This window comes from Oncorhynchus mykiss, chromosome 31 (assembly GCF_013265735.2).
Source record: "Oncorhynchus mykiss isolate Arlee chromosome 31, USDA_OmykA_1.1, whole genome shotgun sequence".
Classification (NCBI taxonomy): Eukaryota; Metazoa; Chordata; class Actinopteri; order Salmoniformes; family Salmonidae; genus Oncorhynchus; species Oncorhynchus mykiss.
In genome coordinates this window covers 28,726,540-28,748,306 of record NC_050571.1, presented here as the reverse complement: position 1 = coordinate 28,748,306, position 21,767 = coordinate 28,726,540, and the positions used below count along the sequence as shown (strand labels likewise).

The window sequence follows — 21,767 nt, the reverse complement described above, 5'->3', positions numbered from 1 at the left end:
AGCCGTTTTTGTTATTTCTGTCTAGCAAGTGAAAATACTAAATTTTATCGCTTGCCTTTATTGACCCATCATAATGTGCATTCACATCCCGAACTTTCCCTCCACGTCAAAGTTACAGTATGAGTACATGATTAGATTACCATCTCATAACACCACTTGATACCTACAGAAGACCTAGTTTGTCCATACTGATTATTACAAGAAGCGTTCGTTATATGTGAAACCCTCATACGTAGCTCTGCAAACATCACTTCAGAGGTGCCGTGACCGATTTATTTAGTGAAGCTAGTATATAATTCAAGAAGCAATGTGAAGCGTTGTAACATGTAATTGCCATATTAGTATTATCAAAGCCGTGTTCCAGTAAGGCAGTGAAAATAGCATTCCCTAATATGGCTATGCAGTGTTCAAGCTTGTTAGTATTGCATATCGAAGGCCCACAAAAGCAAACCAGTTGACGTGCGTTAGTATTCAACAATGACAAAACACTGGAACAAGATTCCTATTTGGCTGCTGTTCAAATTCACTCAGGTAATTGACCTCTCTAGTTTTAACCCTTGGATTGACCTCTCAACTTTAGTTGGCACTAATTTATGTTCCTGACCCTGCCAAAACACCTCAACATGAATGACAGACAGAACTTTTTGGGCCTCCTGGCTGGCTGTGCTCACAGCTTCTTAGCACAGTCAGGGCAGTAGATGTTCTCTCCGTTGATGACAAAGCGCTTGTTGGCCAGGGAGAGGGAGCATTTCTTGCAGTTGAAGCAGTACTCGTGCCAGGAGTGACCCTCGTAGTTCACCACATTGGTCCCATGGCCAAACCCTGTATTATGGGAGATAGTATGTGGAGCAGTCAGCATAGTAATGGGACAGATATATGATGACCAGTGCTGCTTAGTCAAAATATAATCTCAACAAAACAGAATATAATGTAATTAAATCCTTTATCATAAAAACGGAGCATCTGTCCATGCAATATCAGGCATACATGTTCATGTAAACTATGTGTGTGGGCGACTGACCTGTGATGGGGTTCTTGCAGCCGTTGCACTGCTTGGCAACAGAGGTCTTGTAGCAGTCCACACAGTAGACGTGCTCCTCGTGGGAGGTGAAGCGGGTTCCGGCCAGGTTCTTACGACAGGTACGACACACAAAGCACTCAGAGTGCCATGGCTGATCCTGGTAGCTTATACCACCTGAAGTGATGGGCTGAGGGGAGAGAAACATCATGTTAGTTCTATTGGAAGACAGACTTATTCTCTATGAATAATAACAGAAAGCATTTCCTTTAACTTGTACCTTAAGAATACAATAATTAGGTATACTGTAATTATACTGTCATAAGGGACAGGTTAAAATGCATTGGGAGGAGGAGTGGTCCAAAATAGTGGAGGGTTGTCAATTTCATTTATTTTTTGCTTTGGAGAGGGTAGTGTGTTTTTTGGGGAGGCACGGGAGGGTGGTGTGTTTTCTCCCTGGTTTACATTTGCTCTTCTGCTCTTATTCTCCCTATTAAAAAATGGCTTGACTTTTGATATTACCCTAATAAAGTTTAGAAACGTTTGTGAAGGTTTGGTAGGTTGTGGCTATCATTAAGCTTTAGCTACTGTAGGCCTATGATATGAAGACTGACTCCCGACAGTTGAAATTGAGGTGAGGAAGACTGTTTCAGGCCTAATAGAGTTACTCCTATAATCTAACAATATAATGCTTATCTTTATACAAACTATTCAGATTGAATATGTACGAATTACCCTCCTGTACCCCTCTGACAAAGAAAAGCATGTTGGCATACTGCCGGCATATCTCGCTCTCTCTGGGGTATAAAATATTAATATCAAACCGTGGACACCTATGCCTATAGGCCTTTGCATGCAATGTCCTGATGCATTTAGGGCTCAAATCTCTGACAGCTGAACCGTGAGGTGGACAATTATTGTTTTCGGGAAAAGTAGCCCCCCCCCCCCCCCCAAAGGCTATAAAGTTTCCAAATGCTACACATCGAAACACAAGGAATAGTGCTTCTGTAATTGTTTCAAGGACACGTAAATGTGGCTCACTTGGCTAACATATGTTTCTTGATGTTTATTGATGGCGCTGACTGCGCCAAGTCGTATCTGAATGCATATAGATGTCCATTAAATTTCTCAATTGTCCAGTAAATTAAAATCTCCCCTGTCATGTTGTCCGGTGCCAAATATTCCTAAAGGAAACTGAAATGGCATATTGTTTTTATGAAGATTTTAGAATATTCACATCAATCTGTCTACAATCGGATGGAAACCTAGCTATAGACACCCTAAAGACTCTGGCAAGTGCACTAGTCCAGTGTCACTTTGATTCTGTCTGCGCATCATGGTTCACCAGCAGCCCCAAACATCTAAAGATATAGACCAAGAATAAAGAATAGGCTACCAGCCAAACAAGCGTGTAAGAATTGAACTTAAACTCCCTCCTCATAATCATCTGGAGGTTGAGCACTTTTTCGTCTGTATCTCTAATTATATATGTATTTATGTCAAATATAGGGACCACAATGGAAATAGGTCCCTGACTTTATTGTGCAATCCTGGCCACTATTAACATGTTTGTGTATATATGTGTTTTATTAACTGACAAATCAAATCAATCAATTCAAACTGTGCAGCGGCCAATTGATGAAAGGAAAGGGACATCTGTTACAAGAAGTTGAATGACATTCGGAGATTCAAGCCAAGCCTTCGATACTGGGTAAGCCTACAATGTAGGGAGGGATGCATTTTCTGTTTGTTGACATAGTTTATTTATTGTGGTGTTAAACCATGATATTGAAATGTTTGAAGTCGGTATACTTTGTTTATTGGTTGTATGGGGTATTGGCACAGAAACCTGTTGGTGGAAAATTTGTTGCATATACACTGCTCAAAAAAATAAAGGGAACACTTAAACAACACAATGTAACTTCAAGTCAATCACACTTCTGTGAAATCAAACTGTCCACTTAGGAAGCAACACTGATTGACAAATTTCACATGCTGTTGTGCAATGGAATAGACAACAGGTGGAAATTATAGGCAATTAGCAAGACCCCCCCTCCTCCTTGCCTTTGTGCAAGGAGGATCACTGCCAGAGCCCTGCAAAATGACCTCCAGCAGGCCACAAATGTGCATGTGTCTGCTCAAACGGTCAGAAACAGACTCCATGAGGGTGGTATGAAGGCCCGACGTCCACAGGTGGGGGTTGTGCTTACAGCCCAACACCGTGCAGGACGTTTGGCATTTGCCAGAGAACACCAAGATTGGCAAATTCGCCACTGGCGCCCTGTGCTCTTCACAGATGAAAGCAGGTTCACACTGAGCACATGTGACAGTCTGGAGATGCCGTGGAGAACGTTCTGCTGCCTGCAACATCCTCCAGCATGACCGGTTTGGTGGTGGGTCAGTCATGGTGTGGGGTGGCATTTCTTTGGGGGGCCGCACACCTCCATGTGCTCGCCAGAGGTAGCCTGACTGCCATTAGGTACCGAGATGAGATCCTCAGACCCCTTGTGAGACCATATGCTGGTGCGGTTGGCCCTGGGTTCCTCCTAATGCAAGACAATGCTAGACCTCATGTGGCTGGAGTGTGTCAGCAGTTCCTGCAAGAGGAAGGCATTGATGCTATGGACTGGCCCGCCCGTTCCCCAGACCTAAATCCAATTGAGCACATCTGGGACATCATGTCTCGCTCCATCCACCAACGCCACGTTGCACCACAGACTGTCCAGTAGTTGGTGGATGCTTTAGTCCAGGTCTGGGATGAGATCCCTCAGGAGACCATCCACCACCTCATCAGGAGCATGCCCAGGCGTTGTAGGGAGGTCATACAGGCACGTGGAGGCCACACACACTACTGAGCCTCATTTTGACTTGTTTTAAGGACATTACATAAAAGTTGGATCAGCCTGTAGTGTGGTTTTCCACTTTAATTTTGAGTGTGACTCCAAATCCAGACCTCCATGGGTTGATAAATTTGATTTCCATTTATAATTTTTGTGTGATTTTGTTGTCAGCATATTCAACTATGTAAAGAAAAAAAGTATTTAATTAGAATATTTCATTCATTCAGATCTAGGATGTGTTATTTTAGTGTTCCCTTTATTTCTTTGAGCAGTGTATTTTATATAATAATGAATTTTGCATCAAAATGTTGAAAATGTGATTTTCCCCCTGGCTGATCATTGTCCGCAGCTGGCTTTGATCGTAATGTAATGAAACAGGCAGGGAGAGTGAGCTCATCTGTGGTGGTCGGTGAACCATCAACCTTCTGGCCTGTAGCCCTAAGTCAATATCCTTGTTAATAAAGACAAATTCACTACAGTAATTTGTGGTAGTAAACATACTTTAGATTTAATTCTATGATGGGAAGGATGTTCAATTTATTTTACAGTACAAGAGGGTCATGTGAAAATATTTAAATTTGGGGAAGGGGGTGCATTTTTTTTAATGACATCTTGAGTTGGACCATTACTATCTAATAAAAAATAAATCTGTATTTGGGTGTGTGAAGGGGAACATTTTGTTATTCACCTGCTTGCAGTGGAAGCATTTCTTGGCGAACTTCTTGTCATGGCACGGGCCGCAGTAGATGTCATCGCCCTTGTTCAGGAAGCTCTGTGAGCGGATTGGCTGCTTGCACTCAAAGCAGGTGAAGCACTCCTCATGCCACACCTTCTTCTTATACTCCACATTCTGTGTGCCTGGCAATCCAAGATACAGAAGAATAGAATAAAAAATTGAAAATGTCAACATTGAAAACGTTAACAGCAGCCACGTGCACAGTGCTAGGTCACTTTAAAGAAAAGATGAAGAAGTGCATTGTGGTTATGGTTAAGCCCACCTGGCATGACCACCTTGTAGCAGGCCTGGCACCGGTTGCCATCCTCGCGGGAGCCACACTTGCCGCACATGATCTTGCCGTCGTCCCTGGCGCTGAAGGGCTCATTGGCCAGGGGCTTATAGCACTTGGCACAGCGGAAGCAGTCCTCGTGCCAGTGGCGGTTCTTATGGTTCAGCTCCTGGACAGGAAGGAGGGGAGAGGGTCAAGAGTAAGATACATTAATACACACGGGCTTCATACACACCTCATTAAACTGAGGCTCATTTCCCTATCAATTGTAGGCTACGGTATTCAGAGGAGTTTGCCAGAAAACAGAGTATGTCCATCTGGAAATAATTATTAGCATTGGAGATGAAGTGAATTTGAGTGCAGCGTAGCATGAAGGACTGACAGCCAATACAGGCAGACTACAGCCATGGTGAAACAATCCTACGGGGTTAGTCAGTAATGATAGTGTCCATCAGACAAGTGTCCGTGACTGAATGATGACTGTTATGTTGTGGAAGCTGCTGCTCATTGAGGAAGAACAGATATGAAACACTGGTCTTAATCTCGACATATGAACTGAAGCCATTCAGCCTACTGAACACGCACACTCACAAGGACACTCCTACACACACACACACAATACCCACCTTGGCATCAGCCCCAATGGGGCGACGGCATTCTGCGCAGGTGTTGGCGCAGAGCTTGTCGAAGCACTTTGTACACACGTGCTTCTCATCCTTCTTAACATACTTCTTCCCATGCAGGTTGTCACGGCAGTAGTAACAGTCGAAGCGTTCAGTCATGGTGGAAGTAGCGTAGCTCCTGGGCCCTGTACCAACACACACAGCAATCACATTTACTATTGGGGATCGAGTCACGTGTACATGATTAACTCGTCAAATTCATTGATTGACAAGTAAATAAACGTCATTGGAGATGAATTGACTGGAAGCACGTGAACTGTCAAGGCTCTGGTTCAGCTGGATGTGATGTCTCAGGGTCACCACAGGGAGGCAGTGTAGGTTACATTTTAATTGAGTCAACCACTACCGACTTCTGCGATACAGAGCCCTAGATCTCAATATGGTCCATGTGGGTCTAAGAGAAAGTAATACCTACATGACTTATTCATCATATTATTATACTACCATGATCCTCAGCTATCTGCAACCCTGCCCTGAGTAATTCCAAAAGTCCTCCCCTTTCCATAATCCAACATCCAAGCTAAGAGGAAGATATATTCAAGCTGGCATCCCAGCATGTGTTCTGTCCTCTAATCAGAACCAGCCAGGTGAGGGGCTTAGCACCGGCATGCCAAACAGCTGAGGGAAGTGGCACACAGATGTCTGCCTATCCTGAACAGAGCTTTAGCATGTAGTCATCACTCCATGTCGGACTCGGCCCCACGGGGGGCTTTGCTGGAAAGTTTAGGCCATATTTTTAGAGTGCCTGGCTCACTCACTACAACACACCCCATCCAACCAACTCCATTGGCTGTTAGTGTAAACAAAAAAGTCCCCCTGCTCCTCTCATCAACATACCAACATTCCCATCACAACGGGCAGAGACCTAGCTGTTCCCTGGAAGAGATTGGTGTGTTTATATGTTTGTGCTCTTGGGTCTCCCTGGAATGAACTATGAACTTTCAGCCTTTTACTTATGTGTCATCTGGGTCATCTAAACTACGCCAAAACGACCAAAGGTCAATCAAACTGGATCTCTATGCTGGGGTTGGCCGTTTGGGAGCCAGAGCAAAAATATCTGTGATTTATGAGACACAACAGATGAGATATTATTGTGAGTTCTCAAGTATCTTAATCCAGTTGAATAAAATGAGTGTGATTGAGGGAAATACTAACAAGGGAAGGACATTATATCCTGGTAGCCATGGGAACACTGCAAATATTTACGAACGCCAATTGGTGCTCTTCGATGTGTCTGGGGATGTGTGTGGTGAACTGAATGGGATGAGTTACAGACATTGTGGTATGTGCTCTCTCCCAGCTGTAGTGTCTAGTGAGGATGGATGGGTGGAACAGGGGAAAGAGACAGGCTTGTCTTCAGCTGTGCCAGAGGGATAAAAGAGGCAGCCCGGCTTAAGCCCCTATGCTGAGTCACCGGTGAGTCATCCCCATTCTTATCTCAGTGGTACGAGCCAGCCAGGATCAGTCCAACAGAATCTAACTTGCAGGATTGGATCAGTGGCTTGATTATGGGGAGTAGGGTAGCAAGGTATCACAGTCTCAGAAGCCCGAATCCATCTAAAACTGAGTAAACCATGCATTCCATTCTGAGTGTATAAGCACTGTGCACTTGTTTCAGGGACATCACTGGGGTCGAGCTTCCTGCCATCCAGGACCTCTATACCAGGTGGTGTCAGAGGAAGGCCCTAAAAATGGTCAGACTCCAGCCACCCAAGTTAGAGACTGTTCTCTCTGCTACCGCACAGCAAATGGTACTGGAGTACCAAGTCGGACCAAAAGGCTCCTGAACAGCTTCTACCCACAAGCCATAAGACTCCTGAACAGTTCATCAAATGGCCACCCAGCTATTTGCATTGACCCCCTTTTTTGCACTGGCTCTATGCACATTCACTGGACTCCACTCACACATACTACACTGACACTTAAACACACACACACACATACTACACTGACACTTAAATACACCCACACACACACAAACACGCACACACACACATACTACACTGACACTTACACACACACACACACACACACACACACACACACACACACACACACACACACACACACACACACACTCACACATACTACACTGACATTTACACACACACACACACACACACACACACACACACACACACACACATACTACACTGACACTTACACACACTCACACACACACTCACACACGCTCACACATACTACACTGACACTTAAACACACACATACAAACACGCACACACACACATACTACACTGACACTTACACACACACACACTCACACACATACTACACTGACACTTAAACACACACACACACACACACTCACACATACTACACTGACACTTACACACACACACTCACACACACTCACACACACACTCACACACACTCACACTCATTGATGCCACACTCACACACAGACACAGTTTCACACTCGTTCACTCTCTTCACATACGCTGCTGCTACTTTGTTTATTATCTATCATGATTGCCTAGTCACTTTTACCCCTATGTACATATTACCTTAATTACCTCAACTACCACATATCCGTGTACATTGACTCTGTACCGGTACTCCTTGTATATAGCCTCGTTATTGTTATTTTATTGTGTTACTATTTCCTTTTTTATTGAGCTAATTTTTCTTACTTTTTAACTCTGCATTGTTGGGAAAGGGCTCATGAGTAAACATTTCACAATCAGGTCTACACCTGTTGTATTCAGCAAGTGACAAATAAATGTTTGATTTGATTTGATCTAGGCCCACAACTCAGAGGAGTGACTTTTGAGGACACTGTGGGTGCCACTGTGCCACCGTGACCGTTATGGGTCTAGATTCCTAATAAAAGGGCAGAGTAATTAAACGCTAAGCCCTTCAGCTACCGCCAATCACATAGCACCCCCCGCAGAAACAGCTCTGGTATGCACCAGCGCTCTGTAGGAGGGGTTGGAGTATACCACTTTGGTCCCTGGGGTGGGAAGCACTCTACAGTGGAAAGAGTAAGAGTAAGAGCACACTGAGTGGTGAACCAGGATGGTGCCAGGGAGCCTGGCTCTCATCTCTCACTGATGGCAGATCAAAGCCAAACGGCTCCCAAAGAGAGAGTTATGGAGGTCAGGCAGATCAACTGTTAGTATCTACCATGTGATAACTCTGTCTGACTCATCATGTACCAAATCAATATTAAATGAAACCTCTTTGATTCACTACTGACAGCCTAAATGATGCTGTCCCAAGGACTTAACTTCCACGAAGTACATTAATCCTGCTGTAAATGGCATTGCCTTAAAAAATGTCAAACTATCCCTTTTTTCCCCAAAAACACGTTCAACTTCTTTCTACCTCTATGGACCTTTCTGCTCCCTCTGTTGTGTCACAAGACCTTCGTTTTCTTTCCACACCCCAAGAAAAATCAATAATCAGATAAAATACTCCAGGTTCCCAAAATGTTTTCAATTCTGACCCACTAAACAAACCCATGTTTCTAACCAAGACCCAAGAGGAACTTCCCACCAGTCAGTCTCTGACCGGACTTGAGAAAATCTCCCCAAACCACCACCACTATTCCAGCACTAGGTATCAGTAATGGAATAAAATCATCTATCATAATTATTTACCTGAAAGTCTGTAAGCCATGTTTAGGTCCAGGTAAGAGAGGTAAGGACAGAACCAAGGAACGGAGGAGAGAGTAGCATCCACACAGGGTGATCCACACACCCCACCAAGGTATAGGCTATATATACACCCCCTCTGATCCACGCCCTGAGGCTAACAGCTGCCCCTCACCCCGACACCCCACACCCCCTCACCCACACCCCCTAACCCCACACACAAACCCAACCATGAACCATTCCATTTTAGGATATGCATCAAAAGAATAGAGTGTAGGGGAGGGGGAGAGGGATTCCAAAGCTCTGGAATGAGGACCACGAGGGACAACAGATAGTATACCCCCACTACCCCTATGATATTTGTTTGTTAGTGTGTAGAATGTGTTTGCAGTACGTGAATGGATTAATATCAAGCACTGAAGCACTGCAACCGACCAGCATGTTGATATCATTACTCAGTGAAAGGCATTGTGCAAACAGGCTGAGTGTCAATCAAACCTTAATTTATGGTTTGTTTATTTTATACTTCATTACACTTTATATTACCATAAACACTTAGAACATGGTGGAAGGCTTTACAGGAAATATGAAAAAATGTGTGCGTGCGTGCCCATGTTGCGTCTGCCTGTGTATGTGTATGTGTGTGTGTGTGTATGTGTACTCCCGTAACTCAATGATGTGTGCTCAAAACTATGTCCTAAAGCGCTCCCAGCCAAGGTTATTCAAGGCACATGCGGGTAATACATTTTCAAGCACTTTGTTTTTCAGTGTTGAATACCTCTGTGACCTCAGTGGCTCTCAGCAGAAATATTTCATTGAAAGTAGCGAAGACGACATTTGTAACACCAGGGACCATCAACTCGACTCAGCCGCGGGACGTTTTTTTCCCCCCCCGAGCGGATGGTCTTTGGGGGCGGAACATAATTACTGATCATTTGTAGACTGTAAATTGAACGCAAGAATTCCAAACAGATATAACATTTGACTTAAACATAATAATTTCAAATTTTGTGTACGATCGCATACACTGAGTGTACAAAACATTAGGAACACCTGCTCTTTCCATGACATAGACTGACCAGGTGAATCCAGGTGAAAACTACGATCCCTTATTGATGTCACTTGTTAAATCCACTTCAATCAGTGTAGATGAAGGGGAGCAGACAGGTTAAAGAAGGATTTTTAAGCCTTGAGACCATTGAGCCATGGATTGTGTATTTGTGCCATTCAGAGTGTGACTGGGCAAGACAAAAGATTTAAGTGCCTTTGAATGAGTTATGGTAGTAGATGTCTCATGCACCGGTTACAGTGTGTCAAGAACTACAACGCTGCTGGGTGTTTCATGCTCAACCTTTTCCTGTGTGTATCAAGGACATCCAGCCAACTTGACACAACTGTGGGAAGCATTGGAGTCAACATGGGCCAGCATCCCTGTGGAATGCTTTCGACACCTTGTGGAGTCCATGCCCTGACGAATTGAGGCTGTTTTGAGGGCAAAAGGGGGTGCAACTCAATATTAGGAAGGTGTTCCTAATGTTTTGTCCACTCAGTGTTTATCTCTCTATTATGTGTGAGAAGACCTTGGAACATATTTTGAGATGATTTTCTGGTGTTTTTACAGTCTTTTATGTCAAAAATAAATCAATAAAAACTTGCGGGGCCAAATACAATCCCCTGTGGGCCGCCTGTTAGGGAACCCTGCCATAGACAGACAGTACAACAGTATTAACTCACATAAATAAGGTTTGGAGGAGAGGGAGGGGAAGAGAGAGAGAGCGAAATAGAGACAGAACAGAACAGAAATGTATTGTAGGTAATGACGGAAACTTGGGTGGGGAGGCAAGTAACTGGATTGAATAATCAGGACTCATCATCAAGTCAATGACCTGAGTAAAGAGACCTGAGTATTTATTGTTGCCCTAATGAGTCTACCATGTCTCTGCACTTAAATTACATCCTATCCTCTGCAAAGAGCACTACATTTGACTAGAGCCCTATGGACCATGGTCAAAAGCAGTGCACTATATAGGGAATAGGGTGTCATTTAGGACAAGCCCATATAAACCAGGAGAATAAAAACACTAGGCCAGACAGAGGACAACAGATCCAACAGGAAGGAAGAGAAAGCAGTGGATGTTTGTTTAAGGCATCTGGTCGTACTTGCAGATTTGATTTGTCCCATTACTGAGGATCGAACATCATGTTTTTTTCATTCATTGCCTGTCTGTTTATATCATCTGTCCCTCAAACTAAACCCACAGAGAAACATTAATGATCAGGCAGCAGCCATGGACACCACATCACACCACTTAAAGCCCCCTGAGGAAGAGTCCCGTCTTCTCTCCTCTGTTGAGTACATATATAGGATCTTCATTTGAGCCAGTTTGCTACAGCAGGAAAATAATCCTGCAGCAACAGGAAATGTGAATGATTTTGTGGATTATGATGAATGGACATTTTTTGTAGGGGTTGATGTTTTCGTAACCGAAAATCAAGTCCAAAATGTCCATCTTCAGAAGCCTTTTTAAAACCTAAGCACATTACAAGTTTAACATTTACTGCGTTGCAGGACATTTCTCCTGCAACAGTGTGATCAAATTTAAATCCTACATCTGTACACCCATCCCCCATACCCCCCCCCCCTTTCTGCCTTGTACAGCCTCCATTAGTTCTTCTCTTCATTTTTCTCTCCCTCTCTCTCCCTCCGCCTCTCCCTTCATCTCTCCCTCCACCTCTCCCTTCATCTCTCCCTTCATCACTCCCTCCATCTCTCCCTCCACCTCTCCCTTCATCTCTCCCTCCATCTCTCCCATCATCTCTCCCTCCACCTCTCCCTTCATCTCTCCCTTCATCACTCCCTCCATCTCTCCCTCCACCTCTCCCTTCATCTCTCCCTCCACCTCTCCCTTCATCTCTCCCATCATCTCTCCCTCCATCTCTCCCATCATCTCTCCCTCCACCTCTCCCTTCATCTCTCCCTCCATCTCTCCCATCATCTCTCCCTCCATCTCTCCCTCCACCTCTCCCATCATCTCTCCCTTCATCACTCCCTCCATCTCTCCCTCCACCTCTCCCTTCATCTCTCCCTTCATCTCTCCCATCATCTCTCCCTCCATCTCTCCCATCATCACTCCCTCCATCTCTCCCTTCATCTCTCCCTCCACCTCTCCCTTCATCACTCCCTCCATCTCTCCCATCATCTCTCCCTTCATCACTCCCTCCATCTCTCCCATCATCTCTCCCTTCATCTCTCCCTCCATCTCTCCCTTCATCTCTCCCATCATCTCTCCCTCCATCTCTCCCTCCATCTCTCCCATCATCTCTCCCATCATCTCTCCCTCCATCTCTCCCTTCATCTCTCCCATCATCTCTCCCTTCATCTCTCCCATCATCTCTCCCTCCATCTCTCCCATCATCTCTCCCTTCATCTCTCCCATCATCTCTCCCTTCATCTCTCCCTTCATCTCTCCCTCCATCTCTCCCTTCATCTCTCCCTCCATATCTCCCATCATCTCTCCCTCCATCTCTCCCATCATCTCTCCCTCCACCTCTCCCTCCACCTCTCCCTCCATCTCTCCCTTCATCTCTCCCTTCATCTCTCCCTCCATCTCTCCCTTCATCTCTCCCTTCATCTCTCCCATCATCTCTCCCTTCATCTCTCCCTTCATCTCTCCCTCCATCTCTCCCTTCATCTCTCCCTCCATCTCTCCCATCATCTCTCCCTCCATCTCTCCCATCATCTCTCCCTCCACCTCTCCCTCCACCTCTCCCTCCATCTCTCCCTTCATCTCTCCCTCCACCTCTCCCTCCATCTCTCCCTTCATCTCTCCCTCCATCTCTCCCATCATCTCTCCCTCCACCTCTCCCTCCACCTCTCCCTCCATCTCTCCCTTCATCTCTCCCTCCACCTCTCCCTCCATCTCTCCCTTCATCTCTCCCTCTGTCTGGAACAGGCAGTTGTTTTGTTGATTGAAGCTTTAAAGTGGTCTATGGTTTAGTACTGTACAACAATATAAATCAGTGTTTGTGTTTTGTGTGTGTGTTTGTGTGTGAATGTGCGTGTGTCCGTGCTTATCCATGTGCACATGCCTGTGTGTAATGTTGACAGTGGTGTGACAGGCTCATTTGCAGGTACTGCTGATGAGACTGTGCCTACTATCCTGGTAGACAATAGCAGAGCAACGCACGCCCACCTGCAAGTCCCTTAGGTCCTGCCCTATACAAGACAGAAATAGCACCACACACTCACCCTGGCTCCATCAGCAAAAACAAACCTCACCAGAACCACAAAGAGCTTTTCCAACTACAAGATGTACTTGGTTAGTTAGCCAAAAGCCATACAGACGTGACACATACTGTAGGAAAATTGGCTACCTTCAGTTTCCTATCTTTGTAATCTATTGTGTCATATTGCAGTGTGTCAGCCTGTCCAACAGAGATGGGGACTCTTTAAAGTCTCAATACATTCAGAGTTCTCATGCATGGAAAGCTATTTCCCACACAAATTAGATGTAATGTGTGTTGATGGAGTGTTCCTCACTCTGGGGTGTGGCCTCAATCTCTACTCTCTCTAGGAGAGATCAAAGAGGCTGTTGGGAGGAAATCCTGGCAGCAGTTCTGTAGTGGTGGTGGGGGTGATGGATAATGTGAAAACTCTGTGCATTAACATCACATATCTAACCAGTCTTATTGCTCATGTTACCAGGGGGTTTCAACAGGACGCCTGGAGTGGACTTTCTGACCAGAAGCAGGAATAGGGCCCATGCCTCCACAACCTAAGACCACCAGAGCCCTGTTCCCTGTGAGACAAACAGATATATCACTGAGGTCCATTGGCAACAGGCATTATTCATCTGGTGTTTGACTTGTCAATCACACATTTACCGACCAACAAATGCCAGCCTCTGATCATGATATAAGAATTAATGGATGGCTGTTATAGCCCAGACAGAAACAAAAGGACAGGCTTTCCAATGGTTCATTTCTCAGAATGTCCCCTCTGTGTGTCTCTCTGAGTTCTGTTATGACTCAGTCACCATCTGTTCCTGGTCCTGTTCTCTCTGAGTTCTGTTGTGACTCAGTCACCATCTGTTCCTGGTCCCGGGCAGTGGACAGGGTAGTGATAGGGCCATCTTATCTCTGTCAGGGGAGTACTAAAGTATTACTGACTCACCACCACACACAGGGAGACGGTGACACAGCCACGGCACTACTGTACATCAACACACATTACCTAGCAACAACAGAGGTGCGGGGAGAGTTGTGAGGTGTAGACTGACAGGGTCAAATATGTGTGATTTCTGTGTGGACACGAGCCTAAAAGGCCACGGCCATTTTGTCAACAAATTGACATTGTCACATCTCACAACAGGACGTGGCTCTGACAAAATATCCACAACACTCGATTCAGGAATGACTCCTAGTCGTGCACAGAGGTGTGTGTGTGTTTGTACATCAAGGACAGCAGGGCACCAAAAAGGTGGGGTAGGTGGGGGGATTACTGTATGTGTGTCCTTTTCCATTCAACAGCCCCCAAACTTCTTCTCCCATGATGCAGAATTCAGACAAACACACACACTCATTGATTAAGACTTCATGGTGGGCAGGCCAACACTTCAGGCTCCCTTTGCTTCTGCGTGACTCACAGCCCCCTGGAACTCTGCAAAGGTCAACTGCTCCAATAGCTCAGTCTGCTCGGTTGATAGGGATGGAGAAGTCTGTCCACAATATATGTCAAGTTGAAAAGATAGGATCAGTAGGACAATGGAAAGAGCCTGTAAAGAAGGACAGACTCACTTGTTCAATGGGTGTGAGGTTCCCACTGACTTCATCCGTCCCTATAGGCCAGCAGAACACACTTAAAAAGCGGTGAGACCCCAAGTTGCATAATATGGTTACATTCACAGTCATGGGATGGATAAGTATGATTACATCAGTTTAGGGTTTGAAGAGGGACACAGTCATGGGATGGATAAGTATGATTACATCAGTTTAGGGTTTGAAGAGGGACACAGTCATGGGATGGATAAGTATGATTACATCAGTTTAGGGTTTGAAGAGGGACACACAGCTATTGGGAAAGAGGGAGATCTGGTCTGGGAGAGGGTTATGAGCTCTCTCTTTCTCTACCTCTTTACCTCTCTCCCTCTACCTCTCTCTCTCTCTCTCTCTCTCTCTCTCTACCTCTATTTCTCTTAATTCAATTCAATTTAAGGGGCTTTATTGGCATGGGAAACATATGTTTACGCTGCCATAGCAAGTGAAATAGATAATAAACACAAGTGAAATAAACAACAAAAAATGTACAGTAAACATTACACTCACAGAAGTTCCAAAAGAATAAAGATATTTCAAATGTCATAGTATGGCTATATACAGTGGGGCAAAAAAGTATTTAGTCAGCCACCAATTGTGTAAGTTCTCCCACTTAAAAAGATGAGAGAGGCCTGTAATTTTCATCATAGGTACACTTCAACTATGACAGACAAAATGAGAGAAAAAAATCCAGAAAATCACATTTTCTAATGAATTTATTTGCAAATTATGGTGGAAAATAAGTATTTGGTCACCTACAAACAAGCAAGATTTCTGGCTCTCACAGATCTGTAACTTCTTCTTTAAGAGGCTCCTCTGTCTTCCACTCGTTTCCTGTATTAATGGCACCTGTTTGAACTTGTTATCAGTATAAAAGACACCTGTCCACAACCTCAAACAGTCACACTCCAAACTCCACTATGGCCAAGACCAAAGAGCTGTCAAAGGACACCAGAAACAAAATTGTAGACCTGCACCAGGCTGGGAAGACTGAATCTGCAATAGCAGCTTGGTTTGAAGAAATCAACTGTGGGAGCAATTATTAGGAAATGGAAGACATACAAGACCACTGATAATCTCCCTCGATCTGGGGCTCCACGCAAGATCTCACCCTGTGGGGTCAAAATGATCACAAGAACGGTGAGCAAAAATCCCAGAACCACACGGGGGGACCTAGTGAATGACCTGCAGAGAGCTGGGACCAAAGTAACAAAGCCTACCATCAGTAACACACTACACCGCCAGGGACTCAAATCCTGCAGTGCCAGACGTGTCCCCCTGCTTAAGCCAGTACATGTCCAGGCCTGTCTGAAGTTTGCTAGAGAGCATTTGGATGATCCAGAAGAAGATTGGGAGAATGTCATATGGTCAGATGAAACCAAAATATAACTTTTTTGGTAAAAACTCGTCGTGTTTGGAGGACAAAGAATGCTGAGTTGCATCCAAAGAACACCATACCTACTGTGAAGCATGGGGATGGAAACATCATGCTTTGGGGCTGTTTTTCTGCAAAGGGACCAGGACGACTGATCCATGTAATGGAAAGAATGAATGGGGCCATGTATCGTGAGATTTTGAGTGAAAACCTCCTTCCATCAGCAAGGGCAATGAAGATGAAACGTGGCTGGGTCTTTCAGCATGACAATGATCCCAAACACACCGCCCGGGCAACGAAGGAGTGGCTTCGTAAGAAGCATTTCAAGGTCCTGGAGTGGCCTAGCCAGTCTCCAGATCTCAACCACATAGAAAATCTTGGGAGGGAGTTGAAAGTCCGTGTTGCCCAGCAACAGCCCCAAAACATCACTGCTCTAGAGGAGATCTGCATGGATGAATGGGCCCAAAATACCAGCAACAGTGTGTGAAAACTTGTGAAGACTTACAGAAAACGTTTGACCTCTGTCATCGCCAACAAAGGGTATATAACAAAGTATTGAGATAAACTTTTGTTATTGACCAAATACTTATTTTCCACCATAATTTGCAAATAAATTCATTAAAAATCCTACATTGTGATTTTCTGGATTTTCTTTTCTCATTTTGTTTGTCATAGTTGAAGTGTACCTATGATGAAAATTACAGGCCTCTCTCATCTTTTTAAGTGGGAGAACTTGCACAATTGGTGGCTGACTAAATACTTTTTTGCCCCACTGTAAAGTGTTGTCACAATGTGGAAATAGTGGAATGTGGAAAGTACACAGGGGGAAATAAATAAACATAAATATGGGGTTGTATTTACAATGGTGTTTGTTCTTCACTGGTTGCCCTTTTCTTGTGGCAACAGGTCATAAATCTTGCTGCTGTGATGGCACACTGTGGTATTTCACCCAGTAGATATCAAATCAAAGTTTATTTGTCACGTGCGCCGAATACAACAGGTATTACAGTGAAATGCTTACTTAAAGGCTCTAACCAACAGTGCAAAAAATGTATTAGGTGAACAATAGGTAAGTAAAGAAATAAAAACAACAGTAAAAAGACAGTGAAAAATAACAGTAGCGAGGCTATATACAGTAGCGAGGCTACATACAGGCACCGGTTAGTTGGGAGTTTATCAAAATTAAATTTGTTTTTTAATTCTTTGTGGGTCTGTGTAATCTGAGGGAAACATGTGTCTCTAATATGGTCATACATTTGGCAGAAGATTAGGAAGTGCAGCTCAGTTTCCACCTCATTTTGTGGGCAGTGCGCACATAGCCTGTCTTCTCTTGAGAGCCAGGTCTGCCTACGGCGGCCTTTCTGAATAGCAAGGCTATGCTCACTGAGTCTGTACATAGTCAAAGCTTTCCTTAATTTTGGGTCAGTCACGGTGGTCAGGTATTCTGCCACTGTGTACTCTCTGGTTACGACCAAATAGCATTCTAGTTTGCTCCCTTTTTTTGTTAATACTTTCCAGTGTGTCAAATAATGATATTTTTGTTTTCTCATGATTTGGTTGGGTCTAATGGTGTTCCTTGTCCAGTAATTGATATGGGCCATACAGGAAACACGATGCCCTCCAGTAACTGATGTGGGCTATACAGGAAACACAAGGCCCTCCAGCAGGAAACACAAGGCCCTCCAGTAACTGATGTGGGCCATACAGGAAACACAAGGTCCTCCAGTAACTGATGTGGGCCATACAGGAAACACAAGGCCCTCCAGTAACTGATGTTGGCCATACAGGAAACACAAGGCACTCCAGTAACTGATGTTGGCCATACAGGAAACACAATGCCCTCCAGTAACTGATGTGGGCCATACAGGAAACACAAGGTCCTCCAGTAACTGATGTGGGCCATACAGGAAACACAAGGCACTCCAGTAGCTGATGTGGGCCATACAGGAAACACAAGGTCCTCCAGTAACTGATGTGGGCCATACAGGAAACACAAGGCCCTCCAGCAGGAAACACAAGGCCCTCCAGTAATTGATGTGGGCCATACAGGAAACACAAGGCCCTCCAGTAACTGATGTGGGCCATACAGGAAACACAAGGTCCTCCAGTAACTGAGCCCACTGATCTAACATGTCACAATGTGTTCCAATGGGCATCCTGTCTGTGGACATTGGGTCCTGCTGCTATTGCTGGTGTGTCAGGCTTATGCGACTGGTTGATAAGACTAAACTTTGCATGACCAAATTCTTCATGAAGGCACAAATGCTCACTTTACAAACAAATGGAAATTCGTCAATCAGTCTGATTAGAAACAGGAAACACAAGGCCCTCCAGCAGGAAACACAAGGCCCTCCAGTAAAGTATCATATCATTTATCTACCATATTCTGAAAAGCTATGGGCACTAAACCCAATCCAAAGATACTTTTTTTGTATTTTATTGATTAAAATGGTGACATCATTGTAACAATGAAAGCCAGTCACAGTAGCGGAGGAGGAGCCTCCCCGTGTGTTCTGAGGCTGCTGCTGCTGCTGGGAGAAAATGACATCATACATTTGACTTGGCAGCTGGCCAAACCAGTAAAGTGTAGCAGGGCTGAGGGCAACTTATTGTACTGTGTGTTTCCTAGAGGGTTTTTGGGCTGACCTTGAATAAATAAAGGTGAAATAAAAAATAAAAAATAACCCACGGGGGAACAGTAGGCTACTATTATGATGGTATCGTTGAGCACTAATGATTTTGACATGGGCTCGGGGCCCTATTCAATTAAAACGGGTTTCATTTCAACTACAGGATATGTCCAAAACAGCATTATTTGCAGTCGAGTTTCTTTTTGTGTCCCATTGTAAAACAATACTTTGCCTGAGGTAGACAAATGCTGCTTTTGACTTCTGCAAGAAACCTGGTTTCAGGTTTGATTGAATAGTCGACATCATGCATGTACAGAACCTAATAATCTGTCAATAAAAAAAGTTTTTCAGTGAATCATTTTTCCTTATGTCAGTAAAACTATGAAACTTGGAATAACAATCATTAGTAAATGTAATTGACTAAACTGCTCATGCTAGACCATTCAAATCTGGCCACATGGGCTACAGTAAATTACCAAGTCACACACTCCCCATATGCATATAGACACTTAGAAATCATTGGTTTCATCTGAAATGTGAAAATCTTTACATTTTTGGTCAGCAAAATGTATTGCAGCAGCTCCTTTACAAAAATACTTGTGATGAATGATTGCCAATAGGCTAAAATTCACTACGAATAAATAACAGCACATACCTCCAGGGAAGGGAAATGACTTTATATCACTGACTATTAAAATTCCAGCCCTCCTTATCAGACCTCTTAAACTGCTTCGCCGCTATGCTGCCCACTACAAGGAATTTGATTATGTAAACCAGCATTCAATGACCAAAATGCACATGCACATTGTGTCTAATGTTTTTTGCATGGACCCAAAACCAAAATGTTACAAAAACTGACAACAAATTAAATCCAAACATTTACTTATGTCATAGACAACCGGAGTAAAGAAATATATGTTATAACAAAAAAAAGTTTACCTTTTACGCACAACAGTCGTTCCACTGAACAGTCAAAGAAAAACTTTATTCAACCATTATAACATATTTTCACTAGGTTTTAGATTGTTTTTTACTTCTCAAAATATGGCATTTGACTCACCTATCTCCACACCGATGCGTCCAGCGGCAAGGTTTTTAGCGTGGATATACCAGACGCTCCTTAAAAGCGAGTGGAGCTCAGAAAAAAAAACTGCAGGATACGATCCAAACCTCTCCGTTCATATCAACAATGACCTCAGCCAGGAATTTACAAGCTGTAGCTAATAGGTTCTCACTGGCTAACACCGGAGGTAATGGGGGCAATACTGTTGCATTCAAAAGGGCCTTTGCGTTACAAAGCGCAATAAGCTACTATTTGAGAACAGGTATATGACTCAAGAAACTCAATAGAAGTGTGTAATGTTTTAGTATGGCCTGCATCTTTTGGTTTAACACTAGCCCTATGCTTTCTTCATTACATAGATAGATTGAATGGCCTCATTAGGAGGATGGCTTGTGCTGTCCCACCCAAAAAAAACGAATTAAGGATGAACAGTTTGACATCTATATGTCATCTATGTTAACCCTACAGTGTGCATGCCGGTATTCCCCAGTGCATAAGCACCTCCATCTTTAGTAAGAAATATATTTTGCTGAGAGAGATTGCAACAAGGATGAGTCACACTCATCCTAAGTAGATACAGTAGGTGTATCCTTGCTTACCCCTCCTCCAGCCTGAACAACTGTGTTACTACAAAGGTATAACACAAGTAAATATTATTTAGGATTCCTTGGAACCACACAAGTTATATCATGTCCGGTACTGTATCAACGACATAAGAATAACCATATTTTATATTCTTTCAGTCATCATAGATAGAAATGGCTTGGCTTTACTATTGGCATTTATGGATGGGAAATCCCAGGGGGGTTCACACCCCTCTCCCAGTGGTTCTGTTACCCTGCTGGAAGTGCTCCTGGTTGGGCTGCCAGCCGCGCTGCCAGGTCCTGTAGGATTAGCTGTCTCAAGGGCACGGCAGGAGGCTTGGCTGGGAGCTCAGCTTTAGTAAGGATCTACAACAAAAAAAAAAAAAGCTAAAAAGCTAAAGTATCCAGAGAGACCTGGACTCAATTTACACTGAACAAAAATATAAACACAACATGTAAAGCATTGGCCCCATGTTTAATGAGCTGAAATAAAAGATCCCAGAAATGTTCCAGACGCACTTAAAGCTTATTTCTCTAACATTTTGTGCACAAATTTGTTTACATTCCTGTAATTGAACATTTCTCCTTGGCCAAGATAATCCATCCACCTGACAGGTCTGGCATATCAAATTAGCTGATTTAACAGTATGATCATTACATAGGTGCACTGTGTGTTGGGTACGATAAAAGGCAACTCTAAAATGTGCAGTTTTGTCACACAACACAAGTTTTGAGGGAGTGTGGAATTGGCATGCTGACTGCAAGAATTTCCACCAGAGCTGCTGCCAGCGAATTTAATGTTAATTTCTCTACCATAAACAGCCTCCAATGTCGTTTTAGAGAATTTGGCAGTGCGTGTAACCAGTACGTGCAACCAATTTGGCAGTACGCCAGCCCAGGACCTTCACATCTGGTTTCTTCACCTGAGGGATCGTCTGACACCAGTCACCCGGACAGCTTATGAAACTGTCAGAAACCGTCTTAGGGAAGCTCATGTGTGCTCGTCGTCCTCACCAGGGTCTTGACTTGACTGCAGTTCCGACTTCAGTGGGCAAATGTTCACCTTCGATGGCCACTGGCACGCTGGAGAAGTGTGCTCTTCACGGATGAATCCCGGTTTCAACTGTATCAGGCAGATG

General features: G+C 44.1%; 1 protein-coding gene across 2 annotated transcripts; it reads right to left on the bottom strand.

The window, feature by feature from the left end:
* Window positions 1-44: 44 nt before the first annotated feature.
* LOC110504939 (four and a half LIM domains protein 1) lies at window positions 45-20,291 on the bottom strand. Of its 2 annotated transcripts, none has more exons than XM_021583833.2 (6): window positions 20,042-20,291; window positions 5,492-5,673; window positions 4,857-5,034; window positions 4,547-4,716; window positions 1,022-1,208; window positions 45-822 (listed from the first exon to the last, which is right to left on the bottom strand). In XM_021583833.2, the coding sequence occupies exons 2-6, from the start codon at window positions 5,645-5,647 to the stop codon at window positions 668-670; spliced, it is 846 nt and encodes a 281-aa protein (XP_021439508.1). In that variant the 5' UTR covers window positions 5,648-5,673; window positions 20,042-20,291; the 3' UTR covers window positions 45-667. The 2 variants fall into 2 exon arrangements, with proteins under 2 accessions (XP_021439508.1, XP_021439507.1); XM_021583832.2 differs by lacking the exon at window positions 20,042-20,291 and adding an exon at window positions 9,169-9,319.
* Window positions 20,292-21,767: the final 1,476 nt, after the last annotated feature.

What these genes read in the sequence shown, in the direction of transcription:
- LOC110504939 (XM_021583832.2), bottom strand. An exon ending in CTACAAGGTGGTCATGCCAG is followed by an intron (nt 4,717 to 4,856) that starts GTGGGCTTAACC and finishes TTGGATTGCCAG; the next exon opens with GCACACAGAATGTGGAGTAT. An exon ending in CTGCAAGAACCCCATCACAG is followed by an intron (nt 823 to 1,021) that starts GTCAGTCGCCCA and finishes CCCATAATACAG; the next exon opens with GGTTTGGCCATGGGACCAAT.